The sequence below is a fragment of the Akebia trifoliata genome, chromosome 6 (genome assembly GCF_017979445.1).
Source record: "Akebia trifoliata isolate Shusen 1 chromosome 6, ASM1797944v1, whole genome shotgun sequence".
Lineage (NCBI taxonomy): Eukaryota > Viridiplantae > Streptophyta > Magnoliopsida > Ranunculales > Lardizabalaceae > Akebia > Akebia trifoliata.
Genome location: NC_141380.1, coordinates 25,045,016 through 25,072,295, shown reverse-complemented (window position 1 = coordinate 25,072,295; position 27,280 = coordinate 25,045,016). Strand labels below are relative to the sequence as shown.

The 27,280-nt window shown below is 34.5% G+C and overlaps 2 protein-coding genes across 6 annotated transcripts; both read left to right on the top strand.

The window, feature by feature from the left end:
- The first annotated feature begins 874 nt into the window (after window positions 1–874).
- On the top strand, window positions 875–16,630 carry LOC147400490 (transcription factor bHLH48-like). 5 transcript variants are annotated; one of them, XR_015179368.1, is made up of 7 exons: window positions 875–1,669; window positions 1,764–1,910; window positions 1,990–2,055; window positions 12,705–12,773; window positions 13,197–13,268; window positions 13,593–14,549; window positions 15,872–16,630. XR_015179368.1 is itself a non-coding variant. In XM_086446188.1 (7 exons), exons 1-6 carry the CDS (start codon window positions 1,259–1,261, stop codon window positions 13,794–13,796), a joined length of 969 nt encoding a protein of 322 aa, XP_086302314.1. In that variant the 5' UTR covers window positions 875–1,258; the 3' UTR covers window positions 13,797–13,812; window positions 14,980–15,851. The 5 variants fall into 5 exon arrangements, 4 of the variants coding, with proteins under 4 accessions (XP_086302314.1, XP_086302312.1, XP_086302313.1 ...); XM_086446188.1 differs by lacking the exon at window positions 15,872–16,630 and adding an exon at window positions 14,980–15,851 and having other exon boundaries at window positions 13,593–13,812; XM_086446186.1 differs by lacking the exon at window positions 15,872–16,630 and having other exon boundaries at window positions 13,593–13,812; window positions 14,311–14,618.
- Window positions 16,631–22,900: 6,270 nt separating this feature from the next.
- On the top strand, window positions 22,901–27,185 carry LOC147400489 (3,9-dihydroxypterocarpan 6A-monooxygenase-like). Its single transcript, XM_086446184.1, has 2 exons — window positions 22,901–23,886; window positions 26,319–27,185. The coding sequence occupies exons 1-2, from the start codon at window positions 22,966–22,968 to the stop codon at window positions 26,970–26,972; spliced, it is 1,575 nt and encodes a 524-aa protein (XP_086302310.1). The 5' UTR covers window positions 22,901–22,965; the 3' UTR covers window positions 26,973–27,185.
- The last annotated feature ends 95 nt before the right edge of the window (window positions 27,186–27,280 follow it).

The following is a 27,280-nucleotide window of genomic DNA, read 5'->3' as shown; positions in this document are numbered from 1 at the left end:
ATTTATCGAACAAACCTATTTATTAGGGGTGCAACTTGGTCCTGTTCAAACCAGGAACCGAACCAAACTCATAGCTTTTTGGTGGTTTGATTTGGTTTGGAACAAGTTGAGGTTCCGTTCCGAGTTACAAAAATGGAGAACCAATTAAATTGGTTTGATTTTCGGATCAAGCTTGTATAGAACCGAATCAAACTGAACCGAGTCCTTATGCAATAAATAAATAAATATGTACATAATAATTATTATGAATTATTTTAGGAGTCAGAACATAGATTAATGATCTTTTATGAATAAATTAATGATTTTTTATGGATAGATTAGTGATTTATTATATGAAATTTATGTTATTGTAATTTGTTTGTTGATTAAAAAATATTACTTACAATTTATATAATATTGGCATGTCATAGAACCGAACCGAACCAAATCAAACTGATTTTAATCCGATTTGGGTTGATTTGGTTCCAATAGAATTTGATTTGGTTTTAATTCATATTTGGTAGAATCGACCTTTGTTGGTTCAGTTCTAATTTGAGCTCAAACCGAACCAAGTTATACCCCGACTATCCATGGGAATTTTATTATAAAAAGCTTACTTAGTAAGATCTGAAATCTTGCTAAGGATCGTTGGCCCATATGGATCATCAAAGTAGCTATTCAACGTCACAAACTTATAGATTTCATGAAAAAACTTTGATTCAACAGTAAAATTCACAAACAACAACAACAACAGAAAAAAAAAAAAAAAAAAACATTTTTAAAGTGAGGTGTGCCTTCAAATATACTTTATTGTCTAAGGAGGTAACCCAAAAAGAGAAGAAAATATTGAAGATTTTCTTTTGTTCGTAACAAACTCTGCTGGTTCTCTGTCGGCGCTACAAGCCTACAACAGAGAAACCTTATAGAAACAGGAAAACTAAATTGAGAGATACAGAAATAACTGAGACAGAGAGTGATGGTCGGCCGTTGAAGCTCTCTCTCTCTCTCTCTCTGTTTTTCAGTTTTTTCTCTCGAATTTGAGCTCGAATTATTTGGTATTTGAAGAAGCTAATTAGGGTTTCGAAGGTGTTGAATCTGTCTGGGCTGGAAATTGTTGAAAAGTAGTGCGAGATAGAAGTGATTATGGTTTAATTTTTGAGTCTTGGAGATGTTATTTAGGATGAAATGCCGAGTAGATAAAGAAATTTCACAGAAATTGAGATCAGATTTCACATTTTGCCATCAGATCTGGTTTGATTTCAAATATATTTAATTGATTATGGAACCAATTTCAAGATCAATCGGCAGATCAGGGAGTCTCAGTGGCGATCATCAGGAGATCGCAGAAATGGAAAACCTTCTTCTACAGAACCTGTCACCGCCGGAAACTGGCAGCTCTTTCACCGCTCTTCTAGGTCTTCCGGCTAATCAAGCTATGGAACTACTCCATGAGCCAGATTCCGGTGAATCTACGGTTATGTCCGGTATTGAGATATGTCGAGATGAGTTGCAGAATCAAAGAACCCTAAATTACGCATTCAACTCGTCCGAAACGAGTCAAAATTCACTCAAATTGAAGAACGAACCAACCAATTCCGAGTCGAACCCGAGTTCATCACCGATTTTCTCCTATGGAATGACTTCGAATGCTAAGCAAAGAACAACGAAGAGGAAGGAAAGAGATAGGAAGGTAAACCAGTAAGAGCATTCTAGGGTTTCCTTTTATAGTAACTAGTTTAGATTTTCTCTCTAAAACTTTTTTTCTTTCTATTTTGGAAAATTAGGTTAAAGTGTCTTCTAAAAAGAGCAAAAATGTTGATAATGTGAAGTTGAAAACTGAAGAACAGAGCGAAGATGGCGAGAAGGTTCCTTATGTTCATGTTCGAGCTCGTCGTGGACAAGCCACTGACAGCCATAGCTTAGCTGAAAGAGTAATAATTACTTCGAATTAACAGATAATAATCGCAATTAATTTATTAAGTAATAATTAACTCTTAGTTTATTTTGTAGGCCCGGAGAGAGAAAATTAATGCTCGGATGAAGTTGCTTCAAGGATTAGTCCCCGGCTGCTCTAAGGTTAGCTCTCTCTCTCTCTCTCTCTCTCTCTGTTATTTTTTTGACTTTCTTTTTCTCTGTTTATTTACACTTGTGCCCTTCTATTAATCTAACATTTGTATTTGGGACTCTTTCTGAAAATATTTTTTACTTTTTTATAAAGACCTTATTTAAGTTTTTTAAGATATATTTTTCATAAATAAATTAAAATTTAATTTTGTGGGAAACGAACGGTTGAGATGAAAGAATTCTTCAAAAAAATATATATCATTAAGAAACGGTTTGCCTCAAACATCTTTCGAGGAGTTGCAAACGTTGCTGCTAGGTTGGTTAAAGAGAGACACATGGTACATAAGAAGTTCATTTTATATTTTGTTTTCTTTCTGATACTGTTCGGAACTTTTCTAGTCCTTTTATACTTTTTGAGGACCTTTTAGTTAGGGTTAAAGTTCAGAATTGGGCACATGGAAGCTGAAATTACCGTGTCAGCCCTGTTTTCAAAATATCTAGCATATATAGGGAATATTCTCTTTTTTATTTAATTTTATTTCGTAAGTCCTTAAAATTAAATAAAAAAGAAAAGAAAATTACTTCTAAAGCCTTGTAATTTGCAGTTATTTGAATTAAAACTAGAGAGATTTACCGGCAGACCCAACTGTTACATTTTTATTACAAAGACTCCCTTGGAGTTTTGACTACTCCAAGGGAACCTTACTTTATCAAGTTTGTTACCCATCAAACCTCACTTTATCAAGTTTGTTACGGAGCAAACCCTGGAGTGGGGATCCAGATCATAAAATTCAAATTTGTGATGTTAATTTGTTACTTAACATACCTTGGAGTGGATTCTAACTGCATCAATTTGTGACAAACAAAAAATTGATCTGATGTCACTGCGGTTATAAAGGACAAATTTTTAAGAATTTTGAAAAAAAAAATATTTGTTTTCACCATTGAACTTTAGTTTTAAATTTTTTGGGAGTTCGGTAGGCTCAAAAAGTGTTTATTTTTTGAATTTTTTTTATTTTGGATCTGATTTTTTTCTATGAAACTTAGAAGGCTGTATTGTTGGATTCTAATTTGATTATCCATGTGGACCCAACGACCCTTAATAAGTTTTGAAATCTTACTTAGTAAGTCATGCTAGCATGATTCATAAAGTAAGGTTTGTTCAAGTAATGAACTTGATAAAGTAAGGGAGTTTTTGTAATAAAATTGCAACAGACAGGTCTGCCCGGTAAATGTCTCTGAAACTAAGGTATACAGAATAAAATAAAATATGTAAGTAGAGTAGGTTCCCTTTTTGGTAAACAAATTCCATTACCAAATAAGAGATGTTTCCTCTATTTAACTGGCATGTTAATTTTGGCCTTTTTACTCACCAGGTTGGGTGAAAAAATTATTATTTTTATAGGAACATGACTTTTTTGTCCCAAAGTTCCAATTGGAAAAAAAAAGGATCTGACATTAATCTTTGCAATGAGAAAAAGGATCAGAGCTCCTCGTGATAACAAGTTGTATCCATGGTTTGATGACTTGTCCAATATGTTTCACTATCGTCCACCAATGAGACGGATAGAAAATTCAAGATTATCGACGGGATTTAAAACCATAGTTCATTTTTCTCATTTTTGAACAAGATGACTCAAATGTATTGGAAAACTTGTTCGAGATGACTCGGTCTTATTCATGGACAGACGAGACGTTAAACGAGTTTTAAAACCATAGTTGTATCCCCATATATATATATATATATATATTAGTACCTGCTTGTGAAGGATTGTGAGGTTTCATTGTTCTATCTCTTGGTTGGTCCTACTATTGTGAGAGAGGGTTAGAGATTCTAGATTTTAGTAGCCTTATAGCTAATTTTGGATGAAAATTGTTGTCTAAGTTACCTATTTTGATGGTAAACCTCACACACTTTTCCTATCTACATTCAGACAGAGAGAAACACACCAACAGAGAATATGAAAGATAGCACATCAATGAAGGCAAAGTAAATAAATCCATAAAGAAAGAAACAAGAGAGCAGCACATCATTATTTTTACGCAGAAAACTCTTCAATACAAAGGGAAAAACAACTGGACCTAGTCCAAACTTTCATTATATTAAGTATATTGATATAAAGTCTTTTCTAACACAAAAGAAAAAAAAAATAGAGTATATTAAACGTCAATAGTAAATCACAAATCCTGGTTATGAAAAAAAAAACAAAAAAAAAAAGGTTCACCGATAAGATGGATTTCAAAAAAAAAAAAAAAAAAAAATAGAAGAAGAAGAAACTCTCACTACCAGAAAATTGTAAATATTGGAGAAATGAACTTGCAAATCACCACTAGAAGCTGGATTTTTCTTCTTCCTTTAAGATGGATTTCACCATAAAAATAAGAAGAAACTCTCACCACAACAAAGAAATATTTTTCTTCTTCCGTTAAGATGGATTTCAACAAAAAAACAAACAAACAAAGAAAAGAAAAAGGAAATTCTCACCATAACAAAGTTGTAAATATTGGAGGAATGAGCTTGCAAATCACCACTAGGAAGCTGGATTTTTCTTCTTCCTTTAAGATAAATTTCAACAAAAAAAGAAGAAACCCTTACCACAACAAAGAACTTGTAAATATTGGAGGAATGAGCTTGCAAATCACCACTAGGAGACTGTATTTTTTATTCTTCTTTCTCTTCTGTTGTTCTAAAAAAGGACTCCCAAAATTTCTATTTTCTCAGCCCCCTTTTGTTCTTATTTTTTCATATAAAAGAAAGGATCTCAAAAGGCTATTTGATAAGACAAGATGGCATTTGATGTTGTCAACAACCCCAAATTTGAAATTCCAACAAACCCTTCTATGAATTTGTTGGAGTGTTTCTCTCAATACAATAGGTGAGTCCTACCTCCAAATGAGGAAGGAAACCAACAACGTCATCCTCCCGACTCATGAGGAGGGATCCATCTTGCCCAAACTTCCATGATTTTATTAGATTTTTTTGTTATTTTTCTCTCTTGAGCTTATGATACCCCTTTTCATGTGTCATGGATTTGCACAATTGTAGAAATTAATCTCTTTTCTCGATTGGGACATCTTTTTAGCTTCGCATGATTGTAAGACATGTGTGAGGAATGTTGGGTGTTGATGCTTGGTGTAGACACCCCATTTTTGCACTCTCCTGATTAATCAACTCGTCAACCCGATCGCAAAGGTTCCCAATGATGGATGTTTATTCCAATGCTTCATTTTGTTACCAGATATGTTTCAGAAATCCGGATGAGGTATCTCGAACTGACAAAACTTAGAAACCACGCTACGCTAGGTAAATACGACCCCAAAAACATAGAAATCATCATCTTGCAAACCAAAAAGAAGCTTCACGATAAAAATCACTAAAAATGACCAAATTACCAAAATACCCCTAACATCAAAACAACCCTAGAGCCTACATTACGCTTAGGAAAACCCATTCAAACACATAAAACAACAAATCGAAACCAAATAAATCATTTCACCAATTTTCACAAAATTCGACAAAATTACGAAAATACCCCTCATAAAATTCACGATCATTTCACACAAAAAAAATTCATAAATGATAAAAATCAACTTTTTCATTGAATTCCTTACGAGAAACTGATTCCAAAACATCCTGGAACATTGAAAAACGACTTAAAACGTAAAAAAATCCTCTCCGAGGGCAAAACGGTAATTTCACAATTTTAATAATTAAAAATTTCGAAATTAATAAATAAATCATTAAATAATGTAAAGTGAAACATTAATAAAATTAATTATAAAATTTAAACCAAAAAATTGATCAATCAAGCTTTCAAGAAAAATTGTTGATGGTTCGCAAGATATTTCTTTAAGGACCCTTCCATTTGGGGGTCCAAAGAATCAAAGATATAATAGAGGGGGGTTCTCCAAAAATTTAAAGTCAATCAAGAAAGACTAAAGTCAAGATATTAAAGTTAATCAAATAAGGCTAAAGTCAAAATTAAAGTCAATTAAGTAAGACTAGAGTCAAGTATTAAAGTCAATCTCATAAGACTAAGGTCAAAACCCTAAATCAAAACCCTAATCTAAACTAATCAAGTCAATCTCATAAGACTAAGGTCAAAACCCTAATCAAACCCTAATCTAAACTAATCAAGTCAATCTCATAAGACTAAAGTCAAAACCCTAAAACCCTAAAGACTAAGTCAAAACCCTAATTGAAACCCTAAAAAGAAACCCTAATCAAACCCTAATGCTTCTAAAAACTTTATAAATAGGAGCCTCCACACCCTATTTTCGTATCAAAGAAAAAACCCTAGAAAAAGTAGGTGAAGAAGCCTCCACAACTTCCCCAAAACCCTAATTTTGGAGCCCCAACTCCTTCTCTAACACTCCTACTCCGATTTTAGCCTAAAAAACACCTAGAAACCTTTCAAAAACACCCCAAAAATCCACAACAAATTCAAAGCATCCAGATCCAAGAAGGAGATACCTTGCCTCGGAGATCAGAAATCAGATCCGGAGACAGAACAAAGTAAGGAGTACGGTACAAGGAGCTGTTTTCACCAGATCTGAGGGAATAGTACTTTTGCAGATCGAAGGTAAGGTTTTTTTCATTTTTTTTTTTAATCCAGGTTTTGTCATTAGCGATGTAGTTATATTTGGAATAAGTAGAGACCGGCATTGGCCGGGCGGGGTTGGTGCCTAACACCTTCCAACCCCGTAACATGATCCCCGGATTCAGATTTTCTGTGGTAGATTAGTGTTTATCCATTTTAGAGTCAGTTTGGTTCCTAGACCACAATAACTAGGTGGCGACTCCCAAACCTCAAGGGTCAAAAGCGGATCCGCGCACCAAGTGGATCCGCGCACCCCGCGGATCGAGGGCACTTTCACTTGGTCAGATGTTGCAGGCATCTACTCATCAGATTTTCTAATAAATCAGAGCATAGATCTTGACACATAGCTCTACTTAAGGCATATGTCAGGATGGAATGTCGGCTCATGCACCAATTGCTAGTTTTGGCCTGTAAAAGATACTATGAGATGAATGGGGAAGGCCAGAAAAAACTCTCCGATTTCTCTCCTGAAAAATGGTGACTGGAGAACCATTGGGCATGGGTTGTCAAATTTCCCTAGCTTAAGAGCTAACCATGTGTACTAAAAAGCCTTATACCCATATTATTTAGCATTGTAACCAGGTGACTCATGACCCATCACTCACAGTATACGCATACTCGTTATTTATTGTGTCTTGTATCTCATCCATAGATGGATTTTAGTCTAGGTTAGGATAAATCCCACTTTTATAATCCTATAAATAGAAATGTTGAGACTTTTTTATAATTAGGGTTTTCTTCTTCTAGGTTTTGAGAGAGATAGGGAGAGGGGCGTTCAAGAGTTTCTGGGCTTGGGATTAAAACTTGGGTATTTTTCTTGTATTGTTCTCCTTTGATTCTCATAGTAAAGAGGAAGATTGGATCAGCCTGTGGATATAGGCATTGTTTTTTAACCACGTAAATCTTAGTACTCTTTGGTTGTTTCTTTGTTTTCTTGGGTATTTTCTCCATATTTGTGTTCAACAGGTATCTCCAAAATTGCAACATGCTATCATCCGTGTTCTAATTAGTTGGATGTACTAATAATGTATTTTAGAAACAAAAAATATACATGAATATAGCCCTTAATATTTTGTTCATTTAAGCAAATGTTTTAAGTGTGTAGGTATATGTAATTATGTAACATGGTTATTCTCATTTCCATGTAGGATATAATTGTTTTGACTATTAGGCTCTTAAACATGCACGTTAATGTAGCAGAAATGCTATTGATCTTTATTTCCATACTTCATGTGATTGTTAGTTGTAATTTGATGACTTATGGGTATATTTTAATTTTTTTTTGTAGTTTTAATGAAAATTTTCTCAGTATTTTTATCATTTCCATGAAAATTATATTAATTTTCATATTAATCAAAGTATTTTTACGAAATATTTCCATGTTTAGGCTGATGGAAATAGACATTGAAACCGAAATTTAATACATTGGTCACCAACATATATTCTCTTCACGAATATGCACTTGTTACTGTAGGAAACTGAATTTATTGAGAATTCTTGTATATCTATTACAAATGCCCTAATAGGGTATTTATAGACCAACTATCCTATTACAAGAATATTCTAGAAAACTATCTTATTGTAGAAGATTACAAGAATATTCTAGAAACTATACTATTGTAAAAGATTATAAGAATATACAAGAATATTCTAGAAACTATCCTATTGTAGAAGATTATAAGAATATACAAGAATATTCTAGAAAACTATCCTATTGTAGAAGATTACAAGAATATTCTAGAAAGTTAAGAAAAACAAAAAATAATCAAGAATGTCCTATTTTCCTAAAATAAGCCTTGGAGATTTTTCAGTACTCCCCCTCAAGCTGGTGAATATATGCTTTCCATTCCCAACTTGCCAATGACCTTTTGAAATGTGGTTCCAGGTAATCCTTTCGTTAGAACGTCTGCCAGTTGCCTTCTGTTGAAACGTATGGGGTGCAAATTAAACCACTGTCTAGTTTTTCCTTTATGAAATGTCGATCCACTTCCACATGTTTTGTACGATCATGTTGCACTGGATTATGAGCAATATTGATGGCTGACTCGTTATCACAATACAATCTCATTGGACTATCCCAGGTGATTTTAAGATCTTCCAGAATTATTTTGATCCACAGAAGTTCACAAATTCCTTGTGCCATTGCCCGAAACTCTGCCTCTGCACTTGATCTTGCTATAACCGGTTGTTTTTTACTTCTCCATGTAACTAGATTTCCTCCTAGAAATGTACAATAACTGGATGTCGATCTTCTATCCACCATGGACCCTGCATAATCTGAGTCTGTGTATGCTTCCAAACGCAAGTTTGCTCCCTTTTTAAATAAAATTCCCTTACCTGGACTACCTTTTAAGTATTGGAGGATGCGGTATACGGCTTGCAAGTGTATACTCTTAGGATTGTGCATGAATTGGCTAACCACACTAACAGAATATGCTATGTCAGGCCTAGTATGAGAGAGGTAAATCAGTCTTCCAACCAAACGTTGATACATCCCTTTGTCTACAATCTCATCTTCTAGAGCTTCACTTAGCTTATGATTTGCTTCTATTGGTGTCTCCATGGGCCTGCAACCTATTTTTCCAGTTTTCTTGAGAAGATCTAGCACATACTTCTGTTGTGAGACAAATATTCCTTCCTTTGAACGAGCAACCTCTATACCTAAGAAATACTTCAACTTGCCTAGGTCCTTTATTTCAAACTCTTCTGCAAGACGCTTCTTGAGTGCTCCTTCTTCCTTCGCATCATTACCAGTGACAATAATATCGTCCACATATACCAGTAGTGCAATTACTCCCCCAAAGGCTGAGTGTTTTATGAATAAAGTGTGATCACCTTGACTTTGTTTGTAGCCCATTCATAACATTGTCTTTGTAAACCTTCCGAACCATGCTCGTGGAGATTGTTTTAACCCATACAATGCTTTCTTCAACCTGCATACCTTCTTATCTCCTGAATTGTCATCAAATCCTGGAGGCCTCACCATATAAATTTCTTCCTCTAGGTCTCCGTGAAGAAAGGCGTTTTTCACGTCGAATTGGTGTAAACTCCAATCTAAGTTGGCTGTTAATGACAACAAAATCCTTAATGTGTTCATCTTAGCCACCGGTGCAAATGTTTCTTCATAGTCCACTCCATAGGTCTGTGTATAACCCTTTGCAACTAACCTGGCCTTGTATCGTTCAAGTGATCCATCATCTTTATACTTTAGAGAAAACACCCATTTGCATCCAACAGGTTTCTTTCCTTTGGGTAGCTCTACCAACTCCCACGTTTTGTTCTTCGCGAGTGCATCCATTTCTACTTTCATAGCATGTCTCCATTCTTCTTTGCTTAGGGCCTCAGATAGTGTTTGTGGTATGGTTGTGGAGTTTAGATGGGTGAGAAAGCTTTTGTGTGATGGTGACACTTTTTCGAATGACACAAAATGAGACAATGGATATTTTGTACAATTTTGGGTACCTTTTCTAACTGCAATGGGTAAGTCAAGATCATTTTTTTCGAACAACTTCAGAAGACAAGTTGATGACAGGGATATCAATATTTATCTTATTTCCGAGAGTTGGTTCAGACGCTTGAGTTAGCTTCGGCTTAGCAGTGGAACCTCTCTTCCTTGAGTAAACTTGCAATGGTTTCGTGATAACTGATTCAATACAAGTATGTCCTGGGGTTATAGGTTCAAGCTGTCCAACTTTGGGTTGTTTTGAAGGCTCAACTTGTTCTTGTTCAAGTTGTTTTGGTGGTTCAATTTCAAGCAAGGGAAATGGTGGAATGTTTTGGGTTGGTGGTTGGCTAGCTTGAGCAGGAAAGTCCATTAGAAAGCCATGATCCCCTTGATCCTTATCTTCACTAGTAAGTGTCTCCCCCTGAAGAGAAGGTTGGAAAAAACTTTCACCTTCAACAAAAGTTACATCGGCGGACACAAAGATTTTGCGAGATGGTGGATAATAACATTTATAACCCTTTTGAGTTGAGGAATACCCTACAAAGACACACCTAAGAGCTCGAGGATCAAGTTTACTACGACCATGAGAATGAATATGAACAAACGAGACACATCCAAAAACTCGAGGTGACAATCGATTGTGAGATGCAAAATCAGGAAAAAATTTGGAAAAGACCTCCCAGGGACTTTTAAAATCAAGAACTCGAGATGGAGTACGGTTTATTAAGTGGGCTGATGTGAGAACTGCTTCACCCCATAAGTATTTGTGGACATTCCGTTGGAATAACAGTGCACGAGTTGTTGACAAGAGATGGCCATTCTTCCTTTCTGCCACTCCATTCTGTTGGGGTGTATCTATGCAAGAGGATTCATGTATTATCCCCTCTTTTTGAAAATATGGAGATAATACTTGATTAAAATATTCTCTTGCGTTGTTAGATCTTTTTTTTTTTTTTATAACCCCAAACTGATTTTTGACCATGTCATGAAAGATAGGGAGAACCGTACAAACATCAGATTTTTGTTTTAGCAAAAAAACCCATGTGACACGAGTACAGTCGTCAATAAACGTGACAAACCATTTAGCCCCTGAAATATTTGAAATTCTTGACGGTCCCCAAATGTCACTATGGATTAATTGAAATGGAAATGAGGATTTTTTATTACTCAAAGGAAAAGAAACTCGTTTGTATTTGGCAAACTCACAAATGTCACAATGAAATTCACGAATATCAATATTCTTAAATAAGGAAGGAAACATGACACTGAAAGTCCTAAAGGAATGATGTCCAAATTGAAGGTGATAAAGCCAAATCTGGTCTTTTATTGGAGATCTTGTATCTGACAATAAGGAAGATGGATTGTCAATCCTACAACTCTTATTTTTATTCTGCACATCAAGGTAATAGAGGCCACTGCTTTCCTTAGCATGCCCAATCGTCATCCCCGTAGCTTGGTCTTGAAAAATACAAGAGATGGATGAAAAGGTCAAGGTACAATTCAAATCCTTTGTAAGATTTTGGACATAGACTAGATTTATTGTAAGTTTTAGAACGTGCAAAACATTTTTCAGAATTAATGAAGGACTTATGTGAATATCTCCTTGACCTGCTACAGTAGCAAGTGACCCATCGGCCAATGTAATTTTTCTGTTACTAGAACATGGACTATATGTGGAGAATAGAAAGGAGCAATGAGTCATATGGTCGGTTGCTCCTGAATCAATGATCCAAGAGTCGAAATAGTTACTATCCAAGACACTAAAGGCATGAGAAGAAGAAACCATACCTGAATGTGCAAATGAACACATACTCGATGGTTTCTCCAAGGAGTTGAGAGGTGATCTTAGCCATTCAATGTCTTCTTTGTTGATCTCCTTGCTATTAGAATTCTCTTGAACATCCGAGCCATCACTGCCGGTTTGTGCCAGATTAGCATGTAACTTTTGTTGCCAATTCTGTTGCCAATTTCTTGATCCTCCCCCATTTCTACTAGAAAAGTTTTGTGGTCTCCCATGAAGTGTCACCATCACAGACTGATTGGTGGCTCCTGACTCTTCTGACATCGTGAATTTAGCAAAGATCACAAGGAAAAAAATAAAGGGAGGGTAAAAACAGATGAACAATGAACAAGATGGCAAAAAAGAAAAAAAATCGATTCCCAGGATATGAACCTAAGGCTCTGATACCATGTAGGAAGCTGAATTTATTGAGAATTCTTGTATATCTATTACAAATGCCCTAATAGGGTATTTATAGACCAACTATCCTATTACAAGAATATTCTAGAAAACTATCTTATTGTAGAAGATTACAAGAATATTCTAGAAACTATCCTATTGTAAAAGATTATAAGAATATACAAGAATATTCTAGAAACGATCCTATTGTAGAAGATTATAAGAATATACAAGAATATTCTAGAAAACTATCCTATTATAGAAGATTACAAGAATATTCTAGAAAGTTAAGAAAAACAAAAAATAATCAAGAATGTCCTATTTTCCTAAAATAAGCCTTGGAGATTTTTCAGCAATTACTTAGTTGTAGAGCTGAAAATGCTAAGTAAAGTAGCTATTTCTAAATAATGCGCTTTTTTACATTAAAATATTGCAGATTTCAGGTATGGCGTTAGTGCTGGATGAGATCATTAACCATGTACAGTCCCTACAAAGTCAAGTGGAGGTTAGACTTTAAACACTCACAACCCTTCCCTCTTTTAGTTATTCATATAGAGAACTGCTATGCTGGGCTTGGGGTTAACTGCTAATCTGCGCCTGGTGTGGGCCCTTACACAGGATAGTAGCATTGGTTAGTGGGTTCAAACAGACCAACTATTATTGGTCGATTTGGATCCGGTGACCACCACCCTGTCACATGGCTGCTATTGTGCTAGGTTCTAGGCCAGGTTCTAGCTTAAGGGGTTGAATTTAGGCCCAACATAACACTTTCAAAATTTTCTACCAAGAAGGTGGAGAACAACCCCAACTATGACAAGCAATTTTATTAATTCTCTAGATGCTTAAGTACCTTATTAGTACTGCTATCTTTATTTGTTCTCTCTTGCTTTGAAACTAATCTAGCCTGGTTTAACGATTTTTGTTTCAGTTCCTTTCGATGAGACTTGCTGCAGTTAACCCGAGAATTGACTTCAGCATTGACAGCTTGTTAGCAGCAGAAGTACGGACCCTGTTTTGTATTGTCTTTCTTTTATTTTAACAATTATCATGATTTAAAAGGTTATTTTTGCAACATTCCCTTGGTACTAACTAGCATCCCTTTTACACTTTCAAACTTTATGAATGCTTCCTTGACCTTTATCTATCCCTCCATTGTTCATTCATATATAAAGTTTCAAGTTGGGCTCATTTTAAACATTGGAATTGTTTAAACATCCATGCCATATTGCAACAGTCTGAGTTCAGTAATATGAATAGAATTGTATCATTTAACTTTCAACTCTATGTACTTGTAACATTTTTAGAAGTTCTAATAATATTGCAGAGTGGATGTTTAACGGTTGGGATGGGTACCGTCCCGAGTACAGCACCAGTTGAGTCATCAATGTGGTCTATCCAAGTCAACGATGGTACGGGACAGCAACTTCAGAATCAGCAGTTGTTGCACCATGATGTGCTCCGATCGCAGATCTGGGAAAGAAACAGCCAAAACTATATTAACAGCCCAGAGGACTCTGTTTTCAGCTAATATTCTGTCAATTCAGGTAATTTTACCACTTCTTGTGCACTCTACAATAAATTGTGGATTAACAATTGCTATTTCAATTACACTACAAGCTTTGGCATATATTACATGGGAATAAAAAATGGAAAGTAGATATAAAATGGAATGTTTTTGACAAATCATCATCCAAACCATAGCTTGAAAATTTGGCGCAGGTTGAAAAAATCTTGTTCTTCTATTCAACAATGTCTTCTATTAATTCATGTGTGTTTATATCTGCTCTCACTACCTTAGGCCACATTCCCTTTTATCACATCCTCTCACTCATTTTAAACCTTCAACTTGTAAATTCCTTCAAACTGGGGGCATTCGTTGAATGTGATACCAAACTACATGAAGAGAATATGATTTTGCATAGTAAACCATCATGGTGCGTTTGAAGCTTACTGTTGCATTATGAATGTGATTTCTTAAAGACTTGTTGAAGTCTGTTAGATAACATTCTTCTTTAGTCTTTTCTATGTTTTATCTCCAGCAGTCTGGTCTATCTCCTGCATAGCACACATTCAAGCAAGGGGAAGGAGTGGACATCACTGTTAGTTAGAAAGGGTTCATGTTGCTGATCTAAATGTTTTGGGATACTTGATAAATTGATGATGACATGATCTCTCATGTCAAAGCAATTCTAACACACATTCAAGCAAGGGAAATGCAGTGGTGATCACTGTTAGAAAAGATTCAGGTTGCCGATCCGTAGGTTTTTGGATGAATAATGTGGTATATCTCTTATTTCAAAAACTAATATTCAATTAATGACATATTATGGAACCCCAGTTGATGACTGCCCCTCTTTAGTCTTTTGTCCATCATGTTTAGCGTTGAACAATTATCTCCCTTGAGTTGCTATAAGTATTTTGTATTCTCATTTTATGTTCATATGACGTCTAGATTTAAGAAAAGAATGGTAATTTGAGTTAACCCCTTGGTGAAATTTAGAGATACTCTCTGGGTTTTCAAACTGATGATGTTCCCCATGACTTTGGACTTCCAAGAGAGATTAACAGAAAATGACCAAAATAGCCTCATCTTCAACCTTTCTCCAAAGCCCCTCAATTTTTCCCCAAGACCCATCTTCAAACGTTCAAACCTCAATAACAGTATAGGTTTTTGCGGTGGTTGAATGTGAGGTTTTTTGGACTGAAATCAGGGGTTTTGGCAAAGATGTAAAAGTTTATGGGTTGCAGACATGAAAAGCATTTTTTCCTATAAATTCAAGAGGCTGAAGACAATGGGATTGTTGGCAAGAGGATGAAGAATAGAGTATTTGGTTGTTACTTTGGGAGAAACTTTCCTAAAGGTCGAGCCATACTGCACGTGGTGTTCCTCCATAGACTATGTTGTTTGTGAGTGTTTTATTAAGTGGAATTGAGAATCCATGCCAAAACTATGTCATTACAGCGTTCCCATGCATGGTGTTCCTTTGAGTTTAGTACTGGTTCTTCCAGGGTTCTGAGTGGAGATCAAACCAAAATAGTACCAGGGTGATCAGAAGAATGAAGGTGAAGCCACATCATTGATGGGATTTGAAGTATTGGCTTCCATTGAAGAGAGATTCTATGTGGTAGACTAAGATAGAGATGGAGCCATGAGCTCTGATACCATAACAAAAAAACAAGAATAGAAATCAAATGATCTCATTGAGTTTTTTTTTATTCCATCAACACACACACACACACACATAAATACTATAGTGCAATATACACATAAAAGGAAAGTAGCTTGGTGACAGAGATTTCAATAGCCTGATGGCAGAGATATCCTTGGTGGTAGAGATGTCAAGTTCCTAATAAAACATTAATTTGATTCGGTAGTATCCTCCTTGGTAGCAGAGATGTCAACTTCCTAATAAAACAGGATTGTTTCGGTGGTATCCCTCCCTGATACTCTTTACCCCACACCCACCCCACACTTGTAGTTTTCATTCAAACTTGACATTCACACACACACACACACACACACACTTTCATTCATACTTAGAGTGGATTCAATTCCACTATTCTAATATCCTTTTTTTTTTTTTTAATTTATGTTTTGTACAGTTGCTGATCATCCCAACCCATTGAAAATGGAACTCTAAAGCTAGAACCAACCTTTTCGAAGTAGCTTGAGTAGGTGTATATATCAGAAATATTGTTAGCAGGTATGTAGTTAGGGTTTCCCAGGTCATAGCATTTTTGACAGAAATAGATGGAAACCCATAGTTTCCTTTTTTTTCTTTTTTTTCTTTTTTAAAGCAGAAAACAAGTAAATTTGATTCCTATATTCTTATATCTATCTATATAGAAGGTCTAACTCACTTGTGTCATTCTCTTCTACTATGATTTTGTTTATGAGAATGATTGAATTAATTCATCTTGTAAAACATGGAACAAGCAATTGCTCAAATATTATTCAAGTATTCTTAAGAAATTTCCATATAAGTTAGGCATGGCTGGTGTTTGATTCGCGGACAAACTGTAATTGTTATGTATGTCATGTGTTATTAGAAAAAAAAAAAAGTAGAATGCCTTTGATGCTCAAATATTGGCCACTTCTCAAGTTGTTCTTAAGAGGAGGTTTTATCAACATTAGCTGTTATGTTTCTGCCTTTAATTTTGTTGGTGGTATATATATTGCCAAAATTTTCCCCAATTTTGGAATTTTTGCACTAGAGGAAATTCTTTTCTATTAAATGGATTATAAATTCATAGCCAAGTTGTTTAGGGTTTTATGAGATTTTCCTTTCTTTTTTAGAGGAAGTGAATTGAAAGATTGTAATCCTGTTTTTCGTGGAAATAGTGAACGGATTTCATTGCTCATGGATGTTGGTAATCTTGCTGAAAAACGTAAATTTTGTGTCAATCTCTTTACTTTTTTATTTGGGTTATTTAGATTGTTGTCATGGCTTCTCATACCCAATTGTTCAACAGTGGTGATGAAAAATTATTCGAGGATAAGTGGGCAGTATCACAAAAAAAGTTAAGTAGGTAATTTTGATAATTTTATTACGGTTTGTTATATCATTTCATTCTCAAGTATCAGATTATTTAGGAAATTCTATTTTCAATTTTTAAAAATAATTATTTTATAGTTAAAACTGTCAAGTATATACATTAATGCAAAGATCTAGGTAAGAGGTTTTTTCAATAGTTCTATTTTATTTATTTTACAAAATAGATGGTAAAAAGGTTAGAAAATTAAATATAACTCAAGACCTTATGGGGATGTTAGCATTCTTCAACACTTTGTTTTTCTAATAATATTCATATTCATTTTGTCTTTTATTGAAAACAAGTAGGGGCATAATAATCTTTTACACAATAAATTATATTGTTTGCATTGATTGTTAAATCATTTATTGCAACAAGACATTTAATTTTAAAAATTAGATGTCTTTAGTATTTATTATGAAAGAGATCAGTATTAATTAAATAAATAAACATTTATTATGTAAAAAAGGTTAATATATCCTTGTCTTTTTTGTTAAATGATAAAATGGGTAGAAGTACTATTGAAAAAAAAAAAACTCCTTAAGGTTTTGGACGTTAGCATTCTCATATATATATATATATATATATATATATATATATATATGGGAAATGTTCACCAACAAACATTTTGGCAAAACATTTTTCAAAACATGGGTTAGAGCTTTTGGAATGGGCTGATTTTTGGTGAGGATGATCTCTACAGTGAGGAGATCATCATCACCCAAAATCAGCCCATTCCAAAACTTCTAACCCCATCAAAAATAATTTACAGAAAATGGACGGTCCATGATTTTTCAACTTGTAAACTGGGGCTAGAAGTTTTGGAATGGACTGATTTTTGGTGAGGATGATCTCCTCACCGTAGAGATCATCCTAAAAATCAGCTCATTCCAAAACCTCTAACCCATGTTTTGAAAAAGGTTTTGCCAAAATGTCTGTCAAAATGTTTGTTGCTGAATGGGACCCTATATATATATATATTATATATATATGTACACATACTTTTGAAGAGTGAATATACCAAGAGAATATTTTGTATAGCATAAAAGAGAAAATTTGAATATTAACTTTTAACCATACATGTTTGTCACTCATATCTCAGATGAAAAGCATCAATGGTTCTGTACTTACCTCTAATTCAACAAAGTGTGAATCAAAGTCAACGTTGAGTCCACTCCAGCATTATTCTTATTTTAGAAAAAGCCTAAGTGGGCGAGACCAAAGTTCTATCTAATTAGGCCCACTGAGGGCTGGAGCCTGGTACTTCAGTTAAAGCTCCAAAGCTCTATTAAGAACCTCCAAAGCCCAGCCTGAAATTGACCCTTCGATAATAATCGATCCTACTTAGTTAGCGTAAGTTAAGTCAATCGGCCTTCTGACCGAGCCCGATTTGCTCGAAAAAAGAAGGGTTAGGGACTTGATCTTGAGCCCATATAAATATGGTCGGCAAAATTTTCAACCCAATAAACTTATGTCAACCCAAGTAAGCCCATAATAATGCCCAACCCAAATAAGCCGATCTGTTAGTGTATTTTAGATGTTTATATTATGTATAGATAGATGTATGATTTTAAAATACTAAACAACTAAATATATTATAAAGGGGGGCATTGGGAGGGAGGCCCTAAACAGAGCCAAACATTATGCCAAACAATTTCTATTTTTCAAAATATGGGTTAGAAGTTTTGGAATGGGCTGCGTTTTTGTGAGTATGATCTATAAGGTGATGATATCATCCTCATAAAATAAAAAAAAAATCAGCCCATTATATAACTTCTATCCCCATCAAAAGTGATTTACAAATAATTAACTGTCAACATTTCTTCAATTTGTAAAATAAGGTTAGAAGTTTCAAAATGGATTGGTTTTTTATTTTATTTTAAGGATGATAGAGATCACCCTCACAAAAATAAATAAATAAATAAATCTTTTGAAAAATGTTTGGCTCTCTTTGAGGCCTCCGAATGCTTCCCTATTATAAATACTAAGTTTTCAATTAGAATAAGACATTGGATCCCTAATTTCATGAAATAAATATCAAATGATTTGGAAAAACACATGAATTTTAATATATTTTTATTTATTATAGAAGCTGAAAATCAATTAGCCGACGTTAGGGCTTGGCTCGAGTATAGCGAACTTAGGCATGATAGAGTATAGTGAAGCCCAACCTAAATCTGCCCATGGAAACAACTTCTATTTCCTCCCTCTCCTTTGCACTAATAAGGGTGTCATTCAAATATATAGATAGGACATGAGGAAAATAATCTTGAGCAACACTCAATGGTGAGATTCACTGATTAAGGATTGTAATAGAAAGTGCTTTAGTGAATATTTTGAGATGTATTTGTGTTTCCAAACATATGATACGCCCTCATTAATATTGATCTTGATCTGCTCTAATATTTTACCTTCAATGAACTTAAATAAATATTTTTTATTTATTTTAAAATATTAAAAATTATTATTAAATATTTATAAGATTAGTATCTCTTTACAATTCATTTAAGTCAACTCACAAGTTTCCTAGTTTACACATTTAAGTATTTAAGTCAACTTTAATTTTAAAAATATATATATATTTCTTTTTTGGGTCCCGTTCGACACCCTTAGTTTTATCACACACTTTAACAAACGCGTTTTGTCTTACATGAGTTAGAAGTTTCGGAATGAGCTGATTTTTGGTGAGGATGATTTCTATGGTGAGGAGATCATCCTCACCAAAAATCAGCTCATTCCAAAACTTATAATCCCATCAAAATTGATTTACAAAAAATGGACGGTTCACGATTTTTCAATGTGTAAATATGGGGCTAAACATTTCGGAATGGGCTGATTTTTGGGGAGAATGATCTTCTAATCATAGAGATCATCCTCACCAAAAATCAACTCATTTCAAAACTTCTAATCCATGTAGGACAAAAAACGTTTGTTAAAGTGTATGGTAAAACTTAGGGTGCTGAACATTTCCCTTCTTTTTCAGGGTCACTTTGTTCCAAGTCTTCTTCCAATAGACTTCAAGAGCAAAGTCTTTCGTGTGGCGTGTTTTGAGACAACTCTGACAAAGTCATCAACTTTTTCAATTCACGCGGTTTGACTAATTACTTCATATCTTCTCGTCCATTATTACAATGGTTGTGAAGTTGAGGCGGCTTTCCCACATTTAAGACTTGACAGTTATTTTAGTTAATTAAAAATAAAAAAAAAAAAAAGGCTCTTATATCCTGCATGGAAAAATAAATTATTTTGTGAAAACTATGATTTGGTTGTGTTTGTCTTGTCATTCGACTGATCGTTGAAAATCTGTTTTCTTTATACTAGGGTTTATATGATTTGTAGGGTATTTATTTTCGGGGAAGTGAAATTAAATTTCATTGAAAAATGATTCCTACCATTTGATTGCACTTAGGAAATGTCGAAAAGCGTAGGATTTTAATTTGTGCGATTGGGGAATTATAAGAAAATATCAGTGGGAGTGGTTCCATGCCTAGATGTGACAATAAACACGAAACCGACGAGGTTGAGCAATTAGATGTTGAGTAATTCAATGGTTAGATCGAAGTTCAATGTGAAAACATGACTTACAATTGTAAACATGTTTCTGTTTTGAAACATATCAGGTAATTGCAAACACCTTCCTCCAAAAAATTTAAATAAATAAATAAATAACTCTTCAAATAAAAAAAAAAAGAATTGCCCTCTCTCATTCAATCTCTCTCTCTCTCTCTCTCTTCAATCCTAAAGAGAAAAAAAGTAGACTTCCGAATAATCTCTTTCACTCTTTTCTCTCTCTCTCTCTCTCTCTCTATATATATATATATATATATATCAAAACTCTCATCTTAGTTTGTGATTTTTGAATGATAGGCATACACTTAATAGTGAGAACGACAAAAGTGCACTACGAGAATCCCTCGTTCTTTCGTGGTTCATCAAATCTAATTTCTAGAAGACGAGTTCAATTTTTTATATATTACAAAATAGAGTATTATAGATATACAATGATAGAGTCAACCCAAGGTTAATTGGGATAGTCATTTGGTTACTTCCTCTCTAATTTTCTCTTTGATTTCTGTTCTTTTCATTTTTAACCGTTCTTGCTCTTTTAAGAACTTCCCTTGATTCTTGCTAAAATGGTTAAATTCTTGATTTTCAGGGATATGATGTGACCGAACTATATCCTCGATCCTCGGAATCTCGATTTAAGATTCTCTTCCTGTATTACCCGATCTCCCTTATTCCAATCTTTACTGATCAGTCGAATCTTCTTCACATGTGACTCGATAGAATCATCTCATAACTGTCATGTGTCAATGTCTGAAAAATATCCTCCATAATACTCCATTTCGATGTTTCGGATCTTGATCCGAGGCATTAAGACCAAATTATTAATTATCGACACGTGACAGCCCCCCATTGGATCATTAACATTCACTTTTCCTTTCACCTTCTGCCTTTGGCATTAAATTTGAAATCCGACCATTCGAACTTTTATGGCAACGCGATTAATGACTTCCTCGTGCAACGCATTGCCGACTATCAAGTTTTGATAATCGTGTGTGTCAGCTGTGGTGCATTTATGCGTCGCGTACACGTATCACATTTTGGATGGCTAGTTGTGCATGCGTGTTCATACCACTCTTTCGTTTCCTACGCACATTCAATGTTTCGACAGTCCATCATTATTATGTTAATTAAGGCAATCTTAGCTTTCCATCCTTTGCGTATCTCGACGCTTTTGAGGTCTATAAATATCCCCTCCTCTTTCTCGTATTATTTTTTATTTTTATTTTTATTTTCTACTCTTATTCTTCTCTTGTTTCTTGTCTCAAGAGTTCTTACTTGCCCTCTCACCTCCTTGCTCGGTTCCAATGAGATTTAGTAGAAGCTTTGTTCATAAGATTTTTGAAGGTTAGAGCTCTATCATCCTTCCTCTCCTCAAGTTAAAGTTCAAGATCCTTCTTTTTTTCTTTCCTTTTAAGCTATGAAAAATTTAGTTGTTGGGCGAATTGTGCTTCAATATTATCAATTGCTTTTCTTTCTTTTTATTTTTTTTAGAGAATTTCTTATCCGATTTATTACGTGGATCCAAGGAATTGTACCAGAGAAGAAAATAATTACTGACCTTCTCATTCTTTTCTTCATGTTTCAACAAAATAATAAGTGTATAAATAAAATAGTATTTAGCATGAAACTTTAGTAATGATACCCATGGACAGGGAATACTAATAAATTAAAGGGGTATAGTTAGGTATTACTTCAAAGCAACTATTTCACTACATCTATTTTATTATACATAAGGATGGCGGAATTGAAGATGACGTTTCCCATAAGATTATAGCTAAAATTAAATAAATAAAATGCCAATAAGACTATTTATGCTAATAAAAATGATAAAATCATCATAATTCTTCGGATAATTTAAACATCACTAATGTTGATGTGACATTGAATTCCCTGTCATTCTCACATTTCTGACATGGAGGTGCACATATGACCGTGGATGCTTTAAGTTGTATCTCAAGGAACACAACTACGGTTATGTGTGCATCTTATGTCAGAAAGGTGAAAATCTTAGTAAATCCCAATGTCACCCCAGCATGACTCTTTAAACATATCTGTTGACCGTAAAATTAATTTTATTGAAAATTAATGAAATAAAATTTTCTATTAAGATAAGTTTTCAGAAACAATTTTAATCAAACAAACTTCTGATTTCGAATTGTAAAATTAGTTTTCAGAAAAAGTGTAGTCAAAGAAGATTTAGTATTATGGAAATCAGTTTATATAGTTCACTTAAGACGATTAATCCATAATCAAAATCAGGAATCAGGTTCTGCAATTTGCACCAAACACTCCCTTAACATTTCAACATCACTTTGCTCACCCGGGCCAAGTGGTATGTTCCTTGTTTTGATCTCATTTTGTGGGTCAATAAAGATGACATGACACTCATTTCTAGAACATTGAGAAAAAAAAAATCCTCAAAATAGTCCGTAATAAGGAAACAACATCCCAACTTCCTTCTTCCCATTTTTCTCTCTCTCTCTCTCTCTCTCTCTCTCTCTCTCTATATATATATATATATGTATATCTACCTAACATTCAAACTTCAACGCAAGTATTTCCTTCTTCCCTCTCACTTCAATTCAGCCTTGTTAGACATGGATTTCAACACTCTCTTCTTCTTCATTTTCTTCCTCCTTGCCATCTTCCTTCCAAGGTACTTGCTTGGTCTCCATCGAAACTTGAAAAACCCACCGGTGACGCTTCCTCCTAGTCCACTGGCTCTACCCGTTGTCGGTCATCTCTACCTCCTCGGTCCCCTCCTTCATCAATCCCTCCAAGTCCTTTGTACCCGCTTCGGCCCTCTTATTCATCTCCGTCTCGGATCTCTAGGACCCGTTGTTCTAGTCTCTTCCCCCTCCATGGCCAAAGAAATCTTCAAGACCCATGATCTCAAATTCGCATCAAGGCCAAAGTTAATAGGATCCGAGTATACGGGTGAAGGCTCTTCGGGTTTCACTTTCACACCTTACGGACCTTATTGGAGTTTCGTAAAGAAGTTATGTATTAATGAGCTTTTTTCTAGTAAGAAACTCGAACATTTTTCCAAGATTCGACGTGAGGAGATTCAGTGGTTCTTGGAATCTCTTTTTGAGAAATCCAAGTTGGGTGAAGCAGTTGATATGGAACTTGCACTCACAGCTCTTACAAATAATATTATTTGTAGAATGGCTATGAGTACTAGATGTTCAGGGACAGTTAATGAAGCTGAGGAGTGTAGGATGGTTGTGGAGGAGCTTATAGAGGTGGCTGGTAAGTTAAATTTGGTGAATTTGTTGGGTAATTTTGGGGGATTTGATGTCTTTGGATATGGAAAGAGACTTAGAGATGCTCATGGGAGGTATATGGTGATGGTAGAGAGGATCATGAAGGATCATGAAGAGAAGAAAATGATCAGAGAGATGAATGGATGCAAAGATAATAAAGATGAGGATTTGATGGATATTCTACTTAAAATTTCTCAAGATGATACAGCTGAGATGAAATTATCAAGAGACAACATCAAAGCTTTTCTTCAAGTAAGATAATTTTTTTATTATTTATTATTATTCTTCTATACAATTCTACTAATGTTTAATTTTACTATACTACATCTAAAATATTAATATTGGGGCTTTGGACTTGGGAATTCTATTTCACACATTCAATCTTATTTTTAAGAAAGAAACTGGGGTGGCAATAAATTAGATGACAACGCAATATAAAACTCAATTTCTATTTATAAAACTCATACTTAGGTGAGTTAGGATATTATATAATTATTTCATCCAGCATTATCATCACTCCCAAGTATTTATTTTATAAGGACTCTCCCAACCATCTCATCTATAATTTCCTAAGATCTAGCTACATCAAAACATATATATATATATATATATATATATATATATATATATATAGGGTCGGGTTCCTGCAACACACATATAGACAACATGTTTGTCTTATATGGGCAAAAATGTTTGGAATGGGCTGATTTTTTGTGAGGATGATCTCTGTGATGAGGGGATCATCCTGGCAAAAAATCATCCTATTCCAAAACTTGTAACCCCATCAAAATTGATTTACAAAAATTGGACGGTCTATAATTTTTCAACAAAAATTGGACGGTCTAGAAGTTTCATAATGAGCTGATTTTTGGCAAGGATGATCTCCTCACCATAGAGATCATTCTCACAAAAAATCAGCCCATTCCAAACATTTTTGCCCATATAAGACAAAACACGTTGTCTATATGTGTGTAGAAATGGTTGTCGTTTGAACCTGACCCATATATATATATATATATAAAATTATTTGGTGGTGTTCTTTCAACAATCTTAGGATGATAAAATGCTGTCCAAACGTTTGTCCTATTTGACTTAGAAATTTTTAATTGAACTCAGTTTTTGTGAGGATGATTTCTATGGTGAGGAGATCATCCTCATAAAAAAATCAGCCGAATCTGTAACTTCTAAGTCCATCAAAAGTGGTTTAGAATTGTGAACCATCGATTTTTGTAAATCATTTTTGATGGATTTAAAATTTTCAGATTCAGCTGAGTTTTTGTGAGGATGGACTGATTTTTTATGAGGATGGAGATCATCCTCACAAAAACTGAGCTCAATTAGTTATTTTTAAACCAAATAGGACAAACGTTTTGATTTTTTCCTATATGTATGTATTAAAGTTGACTTTTGATGTAAAGGACTTAAGATCTGTTTGATTATAAAAGAAAATGGATGGAAAACTGTTTTTTCTTAGAAAATATGATATCTGGGTGTTTGTTTATCCAGTATTTCTCTCAGGAATTCAAATTCCAACCAAATATAATTTTCCACATTGGGACGGAAAATAGATTCCCATTGCAGATAAGAATATATAAATATTTAAAAAATAGTTTTTCAAATTTTAAAATGAATTAGAAATTTCTTTTTGTTGTTCACAAAAATATTATATATGACCAAAAAACTTGATCTAGTTATTTAATTATCCTACTTGGTGTATTTTTAAGTTTACTCAGTGTTTTTTTGAGTTGACTCAAAATCTAATAGAGTCAAGTTGACTCAGCCTAGTTCTGAGTCGACTCAATAAATTTTAAAATTATGGATCACATCAATGAATTTTGGGATAAAATAAGTTGGATAATTTTCCACATACAAACTGGGATTTTCCCTTGATTTTCTCACCACCTAACCAATCACTCATTCTATTTTTCAACACACACGGCATCATGTTATTGATTCATTAGCTTAGCACATAATTTTCTTGAGGATCAGGATCTAGAACGATGTCTACATGGCACGTTTTGGTTGGATTATAAAACATATTGAACTCTTAAACATGCCGTTTTCTACATAGCACACAGCCCAACATGTTTTTTCTCCAACGAAATTAAAGAGTGCCACGTAGACACCATTTATTGCTATAGGAATGGGATATTGTTCTAGATCATGACTTTTTTCTCAACACTAAATCTTTAACAACCATGTTTACAAAATCTATATGATAAAATACAACAGTAGATCTCACTTCACTTCTTTTATCCCCTATGTAAAGATGAGTTGGGATTTAATATCACTACGTATAAATTTTAATTTTATTGCCTTTCCTCTATTCTTTGTTTTCAATAATACCCTTCTAAATGTATTCTCTTTCCTCTTGTGCCTCCCTTTTTAAGAGTACCCTTCCATTATTATTGTGTTTCCTCTATTATTTATTTTTCAAAAATGCCCCTCTAACTTTATTATCTTTCCTCTACTATGCTTTTTCAACCCCTACCAACTTTATTGCCTTTCCTCATTTACCCGATAACCCCCAAAGAGGATGCCGTGCCGATAGGCATGGGCAAACACTGGCATGGGCATCCTCCTGTTGATGCACATTATAATCTCATTTTAGAGTACTATATACTCATTAATTTCAATTACTGGATTCATGATTTCTTTTGATTGTTCCACCTTTGTATCTGCAGGATATCTTTGCAGCTGGCACTGAAACCTCATCTATAGTCATGCAATGGGCAGTAGCAGAGCTCATAAACCATCCCAATGTCGTCAAGAAAGCTAGAGAAGAGATAGAGTCTGTAATTGGAAAAAATAGACTTCTTCAAGAATCAGACATCCCCAATCTCCCTTACATTCAAGCAATTGTAAAGGAAACTCTAAGACTGCACCCAACAGCTCCTATCATTATAAGAGAATGCAACCAAGATTGTAAAATAGCTGGGTTCGACATACTCGACAAAACCAAGATCTTCGTCAATGTTTGGGCGATTGGTAGGGACGCTACATGTTGGGAGAATCCACTCGAGTTTCGACCGGAAAGGTTCCTTGCTTTTGATGGGTGTACTCAAAGTTTAGTTGATGTAAAGGGGATGAATTACCAATTTCTACCATTTGGAAGTGGGAGGAGAAGCTGTCCAGGGACTCCTCTTGCAATGTATGTCTTGCATGTAACAATAGGTGCAATGATCCAATGCTTTGATTGGAAGCTTAATAATGGCTCTGATGGGAATAAGGAAATCAAAGTAGACATGAAGGAGAGGGCTGGGTTCACACTCAGGATGGCAAACCCATTACATTGCTTTCCCATCTGCCATTCTACTCCATTTCATAATTCTCTTTGAAGAGCACATGTCATTAAGCTTCTTAATATATCATATATAGGCTGCTGATGCATATAATGATAAATTGTGCATTTACATGTATCCTTGTGTCCCTAGATCTGGAGATGTTTATTATGAGATAATAAATAAGAAACACAAGATTTATGTGGTTTTGCAAGATTGTTTATGTCCATCTGGGCGATAATGAGATTCTTCCACTATTTTAATGAAAAATAGGATTACAATTTCTTAATCTCTCATAAAACTGAAAATCTAAATGCGTTAACGTGAATTTATGGCTCCCTCCATCTTACCTACCATCAACATGA

What these genes read in the sequence shown, in the direction of transcription:
- LOC147400490 (XM_086446185.1), top strand. Translation starts at nt 1,259, where the DNA reads ATGGAACCAATTTCAAGATCAATCGGCAGATCAGGGAGTCTCAGTGGC. An exon ending in GGAAGGAAAGAGATAGGAAG is followed by an intron (nt 1,670 to 1,763) that starts GTAAACCAGTAA and finishes TTGGAAAATTAG; the next exon opens with GTTAAAGTGTCTTCTAAAAA. An exon ending in TAGTCCCCGGCTGCTCTAAG is followed by an intron (nt 2,056 to 12,704) that starts GTTAGCTCTCTC and finishes AAAATATTGCAG; the next exon opens with ATTTCAGGTATGGCGTTAGT.
- LOC147400489 (XM_086446184.1), top strand. Translation starts at nt 22,966, where the DNA reads ATGGATTTCAACACTCTCTTCTTCTTCATTTTCTTCCTCCTTGCCATC. An exon ending in ACATCAAAGCTTTTCTTCAA is followed by an intron (nt 23,887 to 26,318) that starts GTAAGATAATTT and finishes TTGTATCTGCAG; the next exon opens with GATATCTTTGCAGCTGGCAC.